Consider the following 14,045-nt stretch of genomic DNA (forward strand, 5'->3'; position numbering starts at 1 on the left):
CGCTTCTCCCTCTCCCACTCCCCCTGCTTGTGTTTCCTCTCTCGCTGTGTCTCTCTCTGTCAAATAAATAAATAAAATCTTAAAAAAAAAAAAAGAAATAAGGATAGAAGAAGGGTGATAGTTCATTCATCTCAGTGGGCTCCTACCATGAGACCATTCTCATGGTCCTTGCTGTCTGATGCTCTGGAATTAACTAGATCATGAATTTCCAAGCTGGTTTCTTCTGCCTTCCTATCATTTATGTAAGTTTTTTTTTTTTTTTATGTCTTTCCAATAAGTTCTTTTGGGTTTAAATTGCCAGTAAGTTTCCATTATTTACAACTGAAGAATCCTAATAGATGAAACTTATCTGAGGATAAAAATACCTACCCCTAACAAAGTTATTGAATGGGCTATTTTAAAATAATACATGTAAAGGATTAGCATAGTCCCTGGCACATAGCAATCATACAACAAATGTTAGCTACTATTAGTAAGGGTCTTGAAGATTTCATAGTTTAATTCTGAGAGCAAACTTATTTCTCTAAATTCCAAGTTCTTAGAGTACAACTTGCTGACACTTGAGTATATCTCTTATAGAATTAATAATTTGGCAACTGATTAGACATGTAGTCATTATGAGAGTAGGTCTTTGAGAAAGATTCTAAAAATTTTTTTAAAGATTTTATTTATTTGACAGAGAGAGAGACAGTGAGAGAGGGAACATAAGCAGGGGGAGCTGGAGAGGGAGAAGCAGGCTTCCCACTGAGCAGGGAGCCCGATGCGGGGCTCGATCCCAGGACCCTGGGATCATGACCTGAGTGGAAGGCAGAAGCTTAACGACTGAGCCACCCAGGCGCCCCGAAAGATTCTAAAATTAAGAGAAGTGAAGTAGGAGAAGCTATCTGCAAGCCAATGAGAGAGGTTCAGAAGAAACCAATCCTGCCAATACCTTGGTCTCGGACTTCTAGCCTCCAGAATTATGAGAAGATAATTTCCTTAACCTAGTTCCAAAACCAGAGGCCACGACAGGCAGCTGGGAGGCCAAGGGATCCATGACTGCTTGCTGTAAGCCCAGGTACAGGGACAGGAGACTTGAGTTTCAGGTTTTGCCGCTGTGATGGGAGGAAGAGCAGGCTTCACAGAGACCCATCATCATCAGCGAGAGTGCTCCCAGAGAGCAGGAGCGAGAAGACCCCTAGAACAGGAGACTACATTCTCCTATGGAGGCTACCCTGGACTCCCGCACATGAGAGTGGCAGCAACAGTAGGAGAGAAGGAGTCCCAGAGCACATTGGCCAAAGCAGATCTCCCGATCTAGCCTGAATTCCACCCGAGGGGACCACTTGAGGGCCTGGATTTCGGGAAGCAGGATCCATCAGGGGTCACCGGTGTAACAATCCATCACAAGAACCTACAAACTTAGAGGAGGGGGCTCCCAGCCACATGTTACCTCAGGATCTTGGAGGAGGGGTCTCGTGGAGCTGGGCCCAGACCTGTGAAGTGCAGGCCTCCCCCTCTCTCCCCCCACCCCGTGCTGCCCCCCTCATGCCCCCTGGCTGTGCCAGGAATGCGGAAAGAAGTTGGAAACTGGAACCATCTGCTGCTCCAGGGGACTCAGCAAATAGATTTAGGAAGGAACAAGTCTCTCTTCCTTCACCTTCCAAACTCCTTCTGACAAAGGAGAAATGTAGCTTGCAGACTCCCAGCCTGGCATCCCAGACCGCAGGGTAGGACGGTGGGAGCTGAAACTCAGATGGGACATTTCACTGTCTTGCAGGCGTGTTGAAGACTGGTTGTGTGTGCACAGTGCTCAGCCCAGGTGAAACGTTCAATAAAGGATAACTATTTGTAAAAAAAAAAAAAGAGAGAGAGAGAGAGAGAGAGAGAAGTGAAGTAGAGAACAAACTGGTGGTTACCAGAGGGGAGGTGGGTGACGGATGGCTGAACTAGGTAATTCTTCCAAGGTTGGAGAGAAAAGTGGACATTTTAAGGTATTCTTTCATTATAAACAGAAGCCAATTTGGGCTGATTTAAACAAAGAAACAATTTATGGGATAGCTAATAAAATAGGAGAAATAGGGTCACTTCAATTATATTATCCAGTCATTGCTGCTAAAATAAATGCATTTCAATCACTTTTTCCCAGTCCTGGGTCTTCCACTCAAGTTTCAAGGTGTAGGGGCAGGAGCATGATTGACCTGGCCTACCCTTCACTAATGAGGGGGCAAGACACCAGAATTTACAGTCCCACTAAGGCTGCATAAATTGAAGAATGGGAAACACAACTGTAGAAAAGGAAAATGGGGAGCTATTAAGAAGGAGACATGTGCTCGCTTCAGCAGCACATATATTAAGAAGGGGACATGTATATTGATTATCAAAAAACACCCTATGGGGACGCCTGGGTGGCTCAGTCGGTTAAGCGTCTGCCTTCGGCTCAGGTCATGATCCCAGGCTCCTGGGATCGAGTCCTGCATTGGGCTCCCTGCTCCATGGGGAGCCTGCTTCTCCCTCTGCCTCTGCATCTCTCTCTCTGTCTCTCATGAATGGATAAATAAAATCTTAAAAAAAAAAACAAAACAAAAAAACACCCTATGAGTGTACATTAAAGGGGTCTCCAATCCAGGCAGAGGATGAGATGCCAAGGGAAAAGAGTTTCAAGGTGCTAAATGTTGCTTAAAGGATGAGGATTGTAAGAGGAAAAGGCCTGCAACTCCAACAATTTTATTGAACTTTGGAGAATACAACTTTGGTACAAAAGTGAACAAGTGAATATAAAAGCCAGGTTAGAAAAGGAAAGGAATGATGAGAGGTCCAGTTTTCAGTAAATTCATAAAGTGCTTCTTCCTCCATAGTAACAGTGTACTTTATCTAAATTAAGCAACTCTAGGCAGCCCTGAAAGCATAGCCAAGTCTATAAATGCTGCACTTCCATTTTCATTAAATATTCGAAAGCCAGTTGTGTACCAGGGATACTGTTCTAGTGAATAAGATCCCCGCTTTCATGAGGCTTATAGTCTAGTGGGAGAGTTAGGTATAGGTTAATAAATAATGCCTTCAGATAGTGGTAAATGCAATGAATAAAATGAGATAATTATGACAGTAGCAAAAGAAGAGAGGTCAACATTGTGTAGGATGGTCAGGGAAGGCCTCTCCAGGGAGGTAAAATCTGAACTAAATGTGAAAGACAAGGAGTGAACCACATAAAAACCCAGAAAAGCTGGTATAAAGGTCCTAAATCAAGAATGAACTTGTGTATACTTGAAGAACAAAGTTCCATGTAACTGAAAGCATAGGAAGGAAAGGAATGGATGGTATCATATGAGCATGGATAGGAAAGCAAAAGTCAGATCATTTAGAGCCTCAGTAAAGAGTTTGGCTTTTATTCCAAGTGCAACAGGAAGCTACTGGAGAGTTGTAAGTAGGAAAGTAACATGAACTGGTATACATATCTTTCTAAAAGATCCCTTTGGCTGCTACTATAGAAATAGATTATAGGTGAGATGAGTGAAAGTAGGGAGACTAATTGGGAGGTTATTGCTGTTATCCATGTGAGGAAAGACTTTAGCTTACAGTATGGTGGGAGAAAATGACAATGGGAAGACTATATTTAAGACATATTTTGGGCGCCTGGGTGGCTCAGTTGGTTAAGCAACTGCCTTCGGCTCAGGTCATGATCCTGGAGTCCCGGGATCGAGTCCCGCATCGGGCTCCCTGCTCAGCGAGGAGTCTGCTTCTCCCTCTGACCCTCCCCCCTCTCATGTGCTCTCTCTCATTCTTGCTCTCTCAAATAAATAAATAAATCTTTAAAAAAAAAAAGACATATTTTGTGTATAAGTGATAGGACTTACTGATACGGGATGTGGGATTGAGGATATAAAAGAAATCAAGTATCTTCAATTTTTGGTTTGAATGAAATGGATGAATGGTGGTACATACTGAAATAATGGGGAGAGTGTTTGAGGGGTTAAGTTTGAAATATTTATTACACATGTAAGTGAAGATGTCAGGTTGATGGTTCATTATACCACTCCGGAGCTGAGAAGAAAAAACCGGATTGAATTACTTACATATCAGTATCCTCCTTTTCATCAATTTGAAATAATTCCTTATCTACCATTTTCTAATCTAACCAACATCTTACCTATGAAAAAAATACTTGTTAAAAATAAATGAATCAGGGGCGCCTGGGTGGCTCAGATGGTTAAGTATCTGACTTTTGATTTGGGCTCAGGTCATGATCTCAGTGTTGTGAGATCAAGCCCCGCATCAGACTCTGTGCTCAACAAGGAGTCTGCTTCTCTCTTTCTCTCTCCCTCCCCCTCTGCTCTCTCTCTCTCTCGAATAAATAAAAAAATATTTTAATAAATGAACGAACGAACGAATGAATGAATGAATCAAGGGGTGCCTGGCTGGCTCTGTTGGTAGTTCATGTGACTCTCAATTTCAGAGTTGTGAGTTGGAGCTTCACATTGGGTGTAGACTGTTTGTACATACATATATATATACATAAATAAATGAATAAATATAAATAAATCAAGAAACCCCAAAATTCACAAAGAAAAATGCATTAGCCAAACTATTATTATATTCTACTAATTGTCCTCCATAGAATTTGCCTTTAGAGTTTGGCTGACATTAGATGGAATAAACTGGTATTTTTCATAAAACTGCCTTCTAAGATATCACTGAATTCCCTTTAATCACAGACCCTCTGTCAAATTCAATACCCAAGGCCACAGCTAACATACACATAAATTCCAAATGGAAAGATTTAAACATAAAATAACACTTTTTGAAAGTTCTAGAAGTAAAAATGGGAGCATTTAATAATCATGGAGTAGGAAGTTCTAAGTAGAATACAACACTCAGAAACAAAATAATGGTGAAAAATTGGCTATATAAAAATCACACTTCTGTAAGGCAAAAAGTAAGACAAACTGGGAAAAATATAGGGCATACAGGCCTAATGCCTTCCTTAAGATGTTAAGAACTCTTACAGATTAATAAGACCAAGCACCCAATAGAAAAAATGGACAAAAAATATGAATAGTCACTTCATAGAAAAAGAAATAGGGTAAATGGGTCACCTGGCTGGCTCGGATGGTAGACATGCGACTTTTGATCTCAGGATCTTGAATTCAAGCCCCATGTTGGGCATACAGCTTACTTTAAAAAAAAAAAAAAAAAAAAGAAGAGTAACTTGAAAGTAAATGAAAAGATGCCCAACCTCACTTACAAAAAAAACAAAAAACAAAAAAAAAAAAACAAGAAAATATAGTATCACACTACGAGCTGTCATTTTTATAAATCTATCAAATTGACAAAAAAAGATAAAATATTATGTTGTCAGGGTGTGGAGAAGCAATTACTCTCAAACAACATGGTGGGAGTATAAATTAATAGTCTCTTTGGAGGATAATCTGGGCAACATCTGTCAAAATTTTAAATGCATATACACTCTGACCAATTCTTTATGTCTTCATAAAAAATTTGATCAACCTAAATATCCATCAATAAAAGAATGATTAAATAATAGTATAGGGGCACTTGGGTGGCTCAGTTGTTAAGCGTCTGCCTTCGGCTCGGGTCATGATCCCAGGGTCCTGGGATCGAGCCCCGCATCAGGCTCCCTGCTTGGCAGGAAGCCTGCTTCTCCCTCTCCCACTCCCCCTGCTTGTGTTCCTGCCCTTGCTTATCTCTCTCTCTCTGTCAAATAAATAAATAAAATCTTTGGGGCGCCTGGGTGGCTCGGTCGTTGAGCGTCTGCCTTCGGCTCAGGTCATGATCCCAGGGCCCTGGGATCAAGCCCCGCATCGGGCTCCCTGCTCTGCGGGAAGCCTGCTTCCCTCTCCCACTCCCCCTGCTTGTGTTCCTTCTCTCGCTGTCTCTCTGTCAGATAAATAAATAAAATCTTAAAAAAATAAATAAAATAAATAAAATAAAATCTTTAAAAAAATAGTATATTTGCACAATGAAATATCACACATAAATTTTTTCATTGAGAAAATTCTATACGTACTGATAAATGCAAAGTACAAATTTGGGTGATGAAGAAAAAAATATATTTTAGATACATGGAATAGCTGTGGAAGGTCACACAGAAAACTAGTAATCATGTTTGCCTCCTAAAAATGAACTGAGTGACTAAGGGACAGGGGAGGAAAGAAGAATTACTTTTCATTGAATTTAAAATCTTGTGCAAATATTACTTTTAAAAAATTAATTGAAAAACAAATAAAAAAGAAAGACCAGAAAAACATTTTTTCTCTCAAAGAACTGGTATACTTCTTATCATTAGACCAAGTTATATACCAATTATGCCTTTCTCTTTCCCTTGGTTTATATGACTTCTTAATACAAATTCTCTTTGCTGCTTTGCTTTTGTCTTTTATCTGTATTAATTTTTAAATTTTGATATAGGTAGGACATATTTCCATGAGTTCTCAAGCCTTTCTGAGAGCCCAACTTTTATATTCTCATAAAACAGGCTACACATAAAATCATTATCAGAGTAATGGTGTGTTTAAAAACTCACATCTTACTACACATAAGGAGAGCCAAATGGATAGTGAGAGTCAAATGGATAGTTGAAGCACAGAAAGGCCAATGTCAATGATGAACTAAATCTGAAAACAGACAAAGGATTATACTGTGGTTGAAATACACGAAATTTTGTCAACATGTTTTATGCCAAAATCAGTTCTGAGGGAGCAAAATGTTCTGTAAATTTTTAACAGTAACAGTAATTTTAGGCACTGACGTTAACTAAAAATACATATTATGAACAGCCAGCCTCTCTTCTGCAACTTAATGTTTTTTTTTAAAGCAATAGAACATTTCAACATTATGTCTCAAAACAGAAATGTAATAATGTATTGGAATAAAATCCCTAGTATTACTGATTTTGAAAATAAAAAAATGTGTAAATGTCACTCTTTTCCTTATTTTTTAGTATTGCTCATTTAAACTGAATATTTAATAATGCCTTTACAGGGATGCCTGGGTGGCTCAGTCAGTTAAGCATCTACCTTCAACTCAGGTCATGATCCCAGGGTCCTGGGATCGAGTCCAGCATCAGGCTCCTTGCTTGGCGGAGAGCCTGCTTCTCCCTCTGCCTGCCGCTCCCCCTGCTTGTGCTGTCTCTCTCTCTGACAAATAAAATCTTAAAAAAAAATGCCTGTACAAAAGTAGCAGCCACAAAATTTCGAACAATGAATTTAGCAATCATTTATATTGTTTTATAAGTAAGAGAAAGGCATGAGAAAATAAAGGTGCCAAAATTGACATGGCTTATTAATGTCTCAGCTGAAATTAGAATGCAGGTCTTCTGACTCTAGTCCTCTGTTTTTTCTACCACATTATAATCTGATAACTAGATGTAAACATTTTAGTAGAAACAGTATTAACAAAAAATACAATAATTAGAAAATAAAAATAGCTGATCTAAGAAATGAAAGTAAATTTATAAGGGTTAAAATTTAAGCTAGTAGGAACAGTTTGAAAATATTCCAAAGACAAATCAACTGTCCCAAACTTCATGAGCAATAAAAGTCAATAAAAGTTTCAGGAAACAAAAAGCGTTACTCGCATAAATTAATAAGCAAAACACTATTAGAAACAACCCAAATGAGGGGCACTTGGATGGCTCAGTCAAGCTTCCAACTCTTGATTTTGGCTCAGGTCACGATCTTGGGGTCGTGGGATCAAACCCTGTGTGGGGCTCCAAGTTCAGTGGAGTCGGCTTCTCTCCCTCTCCCTCTGCCCCTCCCCTCATGTACTCTCTCTCTCAAATAAATAAATCTTAACAAACAACAAATGTTCATCAAGAGATGAATAACTAAATAAAATGTGGTATATACTTGTAATGGAATATTGTTCAGCCATAAAAATGAAGTTCTTATACATGCTACACCATGGATGAACCTTGAAAACATTATGCTAAGAGAAATAAACCAGACACAAAAGGAAAAATGTTGCATGATTCCACTTACATAAAATACATACAATAGGTGCATTCATAGAAACAGTAGATTAGAGATTACCAGGAGTTTGGGGGGGGGGGGTTGGAGGCAGTGCTCAGAATAGAAAATTATTGCTTCAAGGGTACAGAGTTTCTGTTTGTGTGATGAAAAGTTTTAGAAATAGTGGTGATAGGGGCACCTGGGAGGCTCAGTCGGTTAAGCATCTGCCTTCAGCTCAGGTCATGGTCCCAGGGTCCTGGGATCGAGCCCCACGTTGGGCTCCCTGCTCAGCGGGGAGTCTGCTTTTCCCTCTCCCTCCTCCTGCTTGTGCTCCCTCTCTGTCAAGTAAATAAATAAAATCTTAAAAAAAAAAAAAAGTGGTGATAACTATACAACACTGTGCATGTAGTTAATGCCACTGAATTATACACTTAAAAATGGTTAAAATAGCCAATTTTATATCTATTTTATCACAATTTTAAAAAGTAAAACATACTTTGGGGCACCTGGCTGGCTCAGTCAGTAGAGCACATGACTCAGTCTCAGGGTCATGAGTTCAAGCCTCACACTGGGCAGAGTTTACTTAAAAAAATAATAGTAATAAAAAGTCAAACAAAATTTTCAACACCGCTATTAAATTATACATATTTTACAGTAATAAAAAATGCTCAGAAACATCAACCTATGCATGACCAGTGGTATTCTTACCTGACCATTAGAAAAACAGAATTTATTCTAAATCTTACTTGAAATACTTATTCATTCAACAAGTAGTTGTTAAGTGTGTATATGTTAGGCTTTAGATGGATGGATAGAAGGAATGAAAACAGACATGCCAGCCTATCCCATCTACCTTACAGAGTTGCTATAAGAATCAAATTAAATAATGTAAAAGTGTTTGAAAATCATAAGGCACTATATGAATGCTTTAAGTTACATATCCTCCCAAATTCAAACTAAAAGTTATAATACTCTGGGGAAAAAAAATTCTTCAAAAAAGGATAAATTATGGGGCGCCTGGGTGGCTCAGCCGGTTAAGCAGTTTAAGTGTCTGCCTGCTCAGTGGGGAGCCTGCTTCTCCCTCTCCCTCTCTCACTCCCCCTGCTTGTGCTCTCTCTCTCTCACACATAAATAAATAAAATCTCTAAAAAAAAAAGGATAAATTATTTGTAAAACCAGGAAAGAATTAGTGTTAAAAAACTACCCACGTTTGAAAAATTATAGATTTATGCATTAAAGATACTGGTGGGATTATCTCTAAGGTTTCCTCTAGCAATCATTGCATTGAAATGTTAAGCTTCTATCCTGAAAACAAAACAAAACAAAAATCCTGAGTTAGGTTGTGTGAGCTTTCAATTCTATCCTTTATTATATTTTATACCTCTAATAACTTTTTTGAAATCAAACTTATTTTCCAAGTGCATTAACGTAGAAAAGGCTTCTCAGAGCAGAGCAATTCTGAATTGCAAGTATTTGTTTCCTCTTCCCAGAATGAGTAATTTTTAAAGTAGACTATTAATGGCCTGTGTTGTACTAAGTGTGGCCAGGACATTGCAAAACATGGAATTGACATAACAAATATTGTGGAAATAAATGTTTTTTTGGTGTGCAAATATATCTATGCGTATAAATGAATTACCAGAAAGGGTGATCAGAGCAGTGGCATGAGAAGGAGTAAAAGCCAATATACATCTTTTGGATTTACCATACTGCTTAACCACAAAATGAAAGATGGATGCGATCATTGGTTAGCCAGGAGGTAAGACTTTAACTGATATACTGGTAGCGGTAGATGACAAATGTATAAATTGTGGAATGACAGATATTCCATCACATCATGAGTTAAAACAGAAGAGACTGGGGAAAAATTTATACTTATACATATTTTATAATTAAGAAAGAATAAGAGTCCTTGAAAAATAAAACTTTCAAAAAGCTAAGGATATATCATTTCTTTTCGTATCCTTTTTTTCCCTTTCACTTTCATAAATGGGAATGACCATCTATGAATACAGTTAAAAATGTCAACAAGTCTGTCCCAGTGCTTTCCAAACTTTAATGTGTATATTTGTCACCAAAGGATGATGTCTTGAATTATGTTACCACATGAATTGAGGGGCTGAAATAATGGCTCACCCAAAACATTTACAATCTAATCCGGGAATTTGTGAATGCTAATTTACATGCCAAAAGTACTGTGCAGATGTGATTAAGGGCCTTGAGATAGGGATATTATCCTGGATTATCTGTCTGAGCCCTAAATGTAATCACAAGTGTCCTTATAAAAGGAAGGCAGGAGAGAGATTTGGAAAAAGGCAACTGAAACAGACTGGAAACGGAGAGACTGGAAGATGCTACACTGTGTCTTTGAAGATGGGCTATGAGCCAAAGAATGCAGGCAGCCTCTAGAAGCTAGAAAAGGCAAGAAAATGGATTTTCCCTACACCCTACAGAAGGAATGCAGGCTTGCTGACACCTTGAGTTTAGCCCTGTGAAACTGATTTCAGACTCCAGAACCGTAAGATAATAAATGTGTTCTTTTAAGCCACTAAATCTGTGGTAATTTTTTACAGCAGCAATGGAAAATTAATACAAATCATTTCAATTTCTTTAAAAAAGGAACTTCTATGCTTATCAGAAGCATTGTTTGTAACACTAAAAAAATATAGTAATAACTAAAACTCCAAAAAGAAGTTTAAAATTATGCACAACCATTAAAAACTATCATAGAAAAATTATGTGGTGCACAAGAGGATATATTAGGCTCTTTAAAAAGCAGGTAACAATATAATTTTTTAAAAACTTCATGTGTGCAAAAAAATGTGTGTATACTTTAAATTTCCTGTATTTTTTTTTTTTTAAGATTTTATTTGACAGAGAGAGAGAGAGTGAGCACAAGTAGGGGAAGCAGCAGGTAGAGTGTGAGGAAGAAGCAGGCTCCCCGCTGAGCAGGGAGTCTGATGGGGGGCTCGATGCGGGGCTCTATCCCAGGACCCTGGGATCATGACCCCAGCTGAAGGCAGATGCCTAATGACTGAGCCACCCAGGAGCCCCAAAATTTCCTCTATCTCTACAGACTGAATTCTGTTCCCAAAATTCATGTTGAAGCTCTAACCCTCAGGGTATTTGTACCCTGTATGACTGTATTTGGAGATAGGGCCTTTAGAAGGTAATTAATGTTAAATGAGGTCATAAAGGTGAAGTCTAATCTGATAGGACTGGTGGCTTTGTAAGAAGAAAGCTCTCTCTCCATGCACATTCACCAAGGAAAGGCCTTGTGAGTACTCAGTAAGTAGGCGGCTGTCTACAAGCTTCACTGGAACCACACAATGCTGGCACACCGATCTTGGACTTCTAGCCTCTAATACTGTGAGAAAAATTTGTTGCTGAAGTTTATGGTACTTTGTTACTGCAGCCCAAGCGGACTAAGATTTAAGTGTGTAACTAGGAAAATAATTATCTTTTTAGCAATAACAACAACTTTGAAAGGTTATTTTAAAGATTTTATTTATTTGAGAGAGGGTGGGGGGGACAGGCAGAAGGAGAGGGAGAGGTAGACTCCCAGCTGAGCGGGGAGCTGGAGACGGGACTCAATCGATCCTGGGACCCCGGGATCATGACCTGAGCCGAAGGCAGACGCTTAACAGACTAAGCCACCAGGCGCCCTGAAAGGCTATTTTACATAAAGTTTACCTAAGAAGAGTTGCAAACAAAAAGCAGAAACACTTGGCTTTGTCTATATTCCGGGTCCTACAGTTCTTTAAAGTACAATGTTATGACGCTTTATGAGATTCCTACAGTTCTGATGCCTAGTAACACTGATATTTATCACTTATAACCCCCTCACTCTCTTGATTTTATGATCTGAGCAGAGAATATAAAATAATGGGTAATTTTTTAATAATGACTGAATTGATAATAAAAATATATGCCTCATAATTACAATCAGTCATCCTACACTAGTCATTTGAAATTAGTCTTATATGATTGGATGACCATATGCCTGATTTGCCTGGGATGGTCCTGATTTATGTCCACTGTCCTGGTGTAATTGTTAGCAGTGTCTACTTTCATTCTCAAAAAAGTCCTGGCAAACTATGGTTATTCTATATATAATCAATTACGGAATAATTGTATTTTTAAAACTTTATAAATTTAGTGGTCAGTCTGGGATAGGAAATACCAATTGTCACTAAAATCTGGAGAACATGGTTGTCACAGTATATAATACTGAATTATTTAAATAATTTTCTTCCATTGGGAACCAGAGTAAATTTTGTGAATGAATTGAGAAGTACGAAGAAGAATCAGGTGCCAAAACATTTTTAGATGATTTTAAAACCACTCAAGAATCCAAATTTTTAATTTATTCAAACAGTGTTAAGATTATTCAAAGGAAAATGTCAATACATCTAGAATTCTAGAATGGATCACACCAGGTTTCAAAAATGTAGAAATAAATAATTGTGAGTTTATCAACTTGACTACTCTGGAAGATGAATGTTCTAGACATTTTCTAGATAGGGTAACAGCTCCAAAGTCCTTCCCTTAACATAACATAAAAAAAAAAAGGCTTAGATTTTAGGATTGGGGTCACTAAAATCTGATTGGTCATCTAAAATTTGTATCCTACCATTAAAACCAAATATAATAATATGCTGACTCATGGTGCTGGCTTTTCTTTATAATAGTAAAAACAAGCCTTTTTCTTTTTTTGTAGTTTTATGGTTTTATTAACACAAATACGACATGCACATAAGCGGTCTATTCATTTTCTTGGCTGCGCAGAGTAGCATTGGGACTGGTAACTCAGATGGCCAGCTGGGTTGGTCTTTCCAGTGGCTTTGTGGTTCTTGGAGGAGACATTGTGAGCAATCTCTGCACAGTAAGATTTGTTGCACATCAGGAGCACCTCAAGCTCCTCGACATTGTGGACTAGGAACTTCAGAAGCCACAGGGCAGCATGTGCTTTGTTTTCTTGTTGCTCCTGTAAACAGTTTTGGGCATCAAGATCTAGCCCTTGAATCTTCTGTGCACCCTATTGTCCATGACTCTGGGTTTCCGCCAGTTGTGCTTAATTTTGACATATGGGTCTGACTGGTGCCGGATGAACTTCTTGATTCTCTTTTTAATGGTATTGGGCTTCAACAGAGGTCTGAGGGCAGCCATGATGCCAAGTAAGAGATGGCTCAAAAACAAGTCATTCTTAAGAATTATCAAAACTACATTTAAAGAGGAGAACCCAATAGGAATGTGAAAAAAAACCAAACTCTTTTCTTCCTAGGATTTTCTAGGCAATTAACAAAGAAAAGAGGAAAAAACAGCCTGAACGGTAAATTCAGATTGGCCACACGAGATCAGCTTTCCACATTTGCAAAAATACAATACCTGTATCATCTCTGCTGGCTGTTACTAAAAATGAAAACAGGGCAAAATATAATTGTAGAACTGCTTTAGAAAAATTCAGAGAATCATACTCATTTCGTGTTTTTCACTTCACTTCATATGCTCTTGATTCATATATGCCATAGTGTGTGTTTAAAGTAAAGACTCTACTGCTTGTATGTATTACATCTCACAGCATCAACATATATGTATACTTTAAGACTAGTCTTTGGATTCCTGTTCTTCCTCTGATTCTCGTGACCGTTTCCGGGAATTCAACGAACCTTCTGTTTGCAAAGAAGATGCAGTAGCAACAACAGCATCTCTAAATCCCTGAGGCTGGAAGATGAAAAAATATACAAGTATGGTTTAAGAACAACTAAAATAACGATTAATTTTCCAAATATTTTTAAGTAATTGATAAAAGAGCTACTTTATTCTTGAGACAGAAGTTATTAACCACTGTGAATGAGGAGGTTAAACCTCCTGAAAAGGTGTCCAAGCCAAAGCTGTACTAGCATATTTCATATCTAGAGTATTTTATATCTGTATTTATTTATTTACATATTGTTTATATATACACAACAGAAATACCAGTGCATTATAAAAATGCACTCTAAAAATCTTAACAAACTTTATGGTGACTCTATTGAAGAGTAAAAGGAAGTAACATGTACTAATTACTTAGGTGCTTTACAAATTTATTTTCACAAT

General features: G+C 38.1%; 1 protein-coding gene and 1 pseudogene across 3 annotated transcripts in view; both read right to left on the minus strand.

The window, feature by feature from the left end:
- Positions 1-11,435: 11,435 nt before the first annotated feature.
- RAD51C (RAD51 paralog C) overlaps positions 11,436-14,045 on the minus strand; it is a 42,106-nt gene continuing 39,496 nt past the window's right edge. For all 3 annotated transcript variants that reach the window (XM_078064618.1, XM_036079410.2, XM_078064610.1), the window contains one exon: positions 11,436-13,670. In XM_078064618.1, coding sequence (XP_077920744.1) covers positions 13,554-13,670 — 117 coding nt within the window. In that variant the 3' untranslated portion in view covers positions 11,436-13,553. The remainder of the gene's footprint in view (positions 13,671-14,045) is intronic.
- On the minus strand, positions 12,715-13,115 carry LOC118527549 (large ribosomal subunit protein eL32 pseudogene; annotated as a pseudogene).

This window comes from Halichoerus grypus, chromosome 2, assembly GCF_964656455.1.
Source record: "Halichoerus grypus chromosome 2, mHalGry1.hap1.1, whole genome shotgun sequence".
Classification (NCBI taxonomy): domain Eukaryota; kingdom Metazoa; phylum Chordata; class Mammalia; order Carnivora; family Phocidae; genus Halichoerus; species Halichoerus grypus.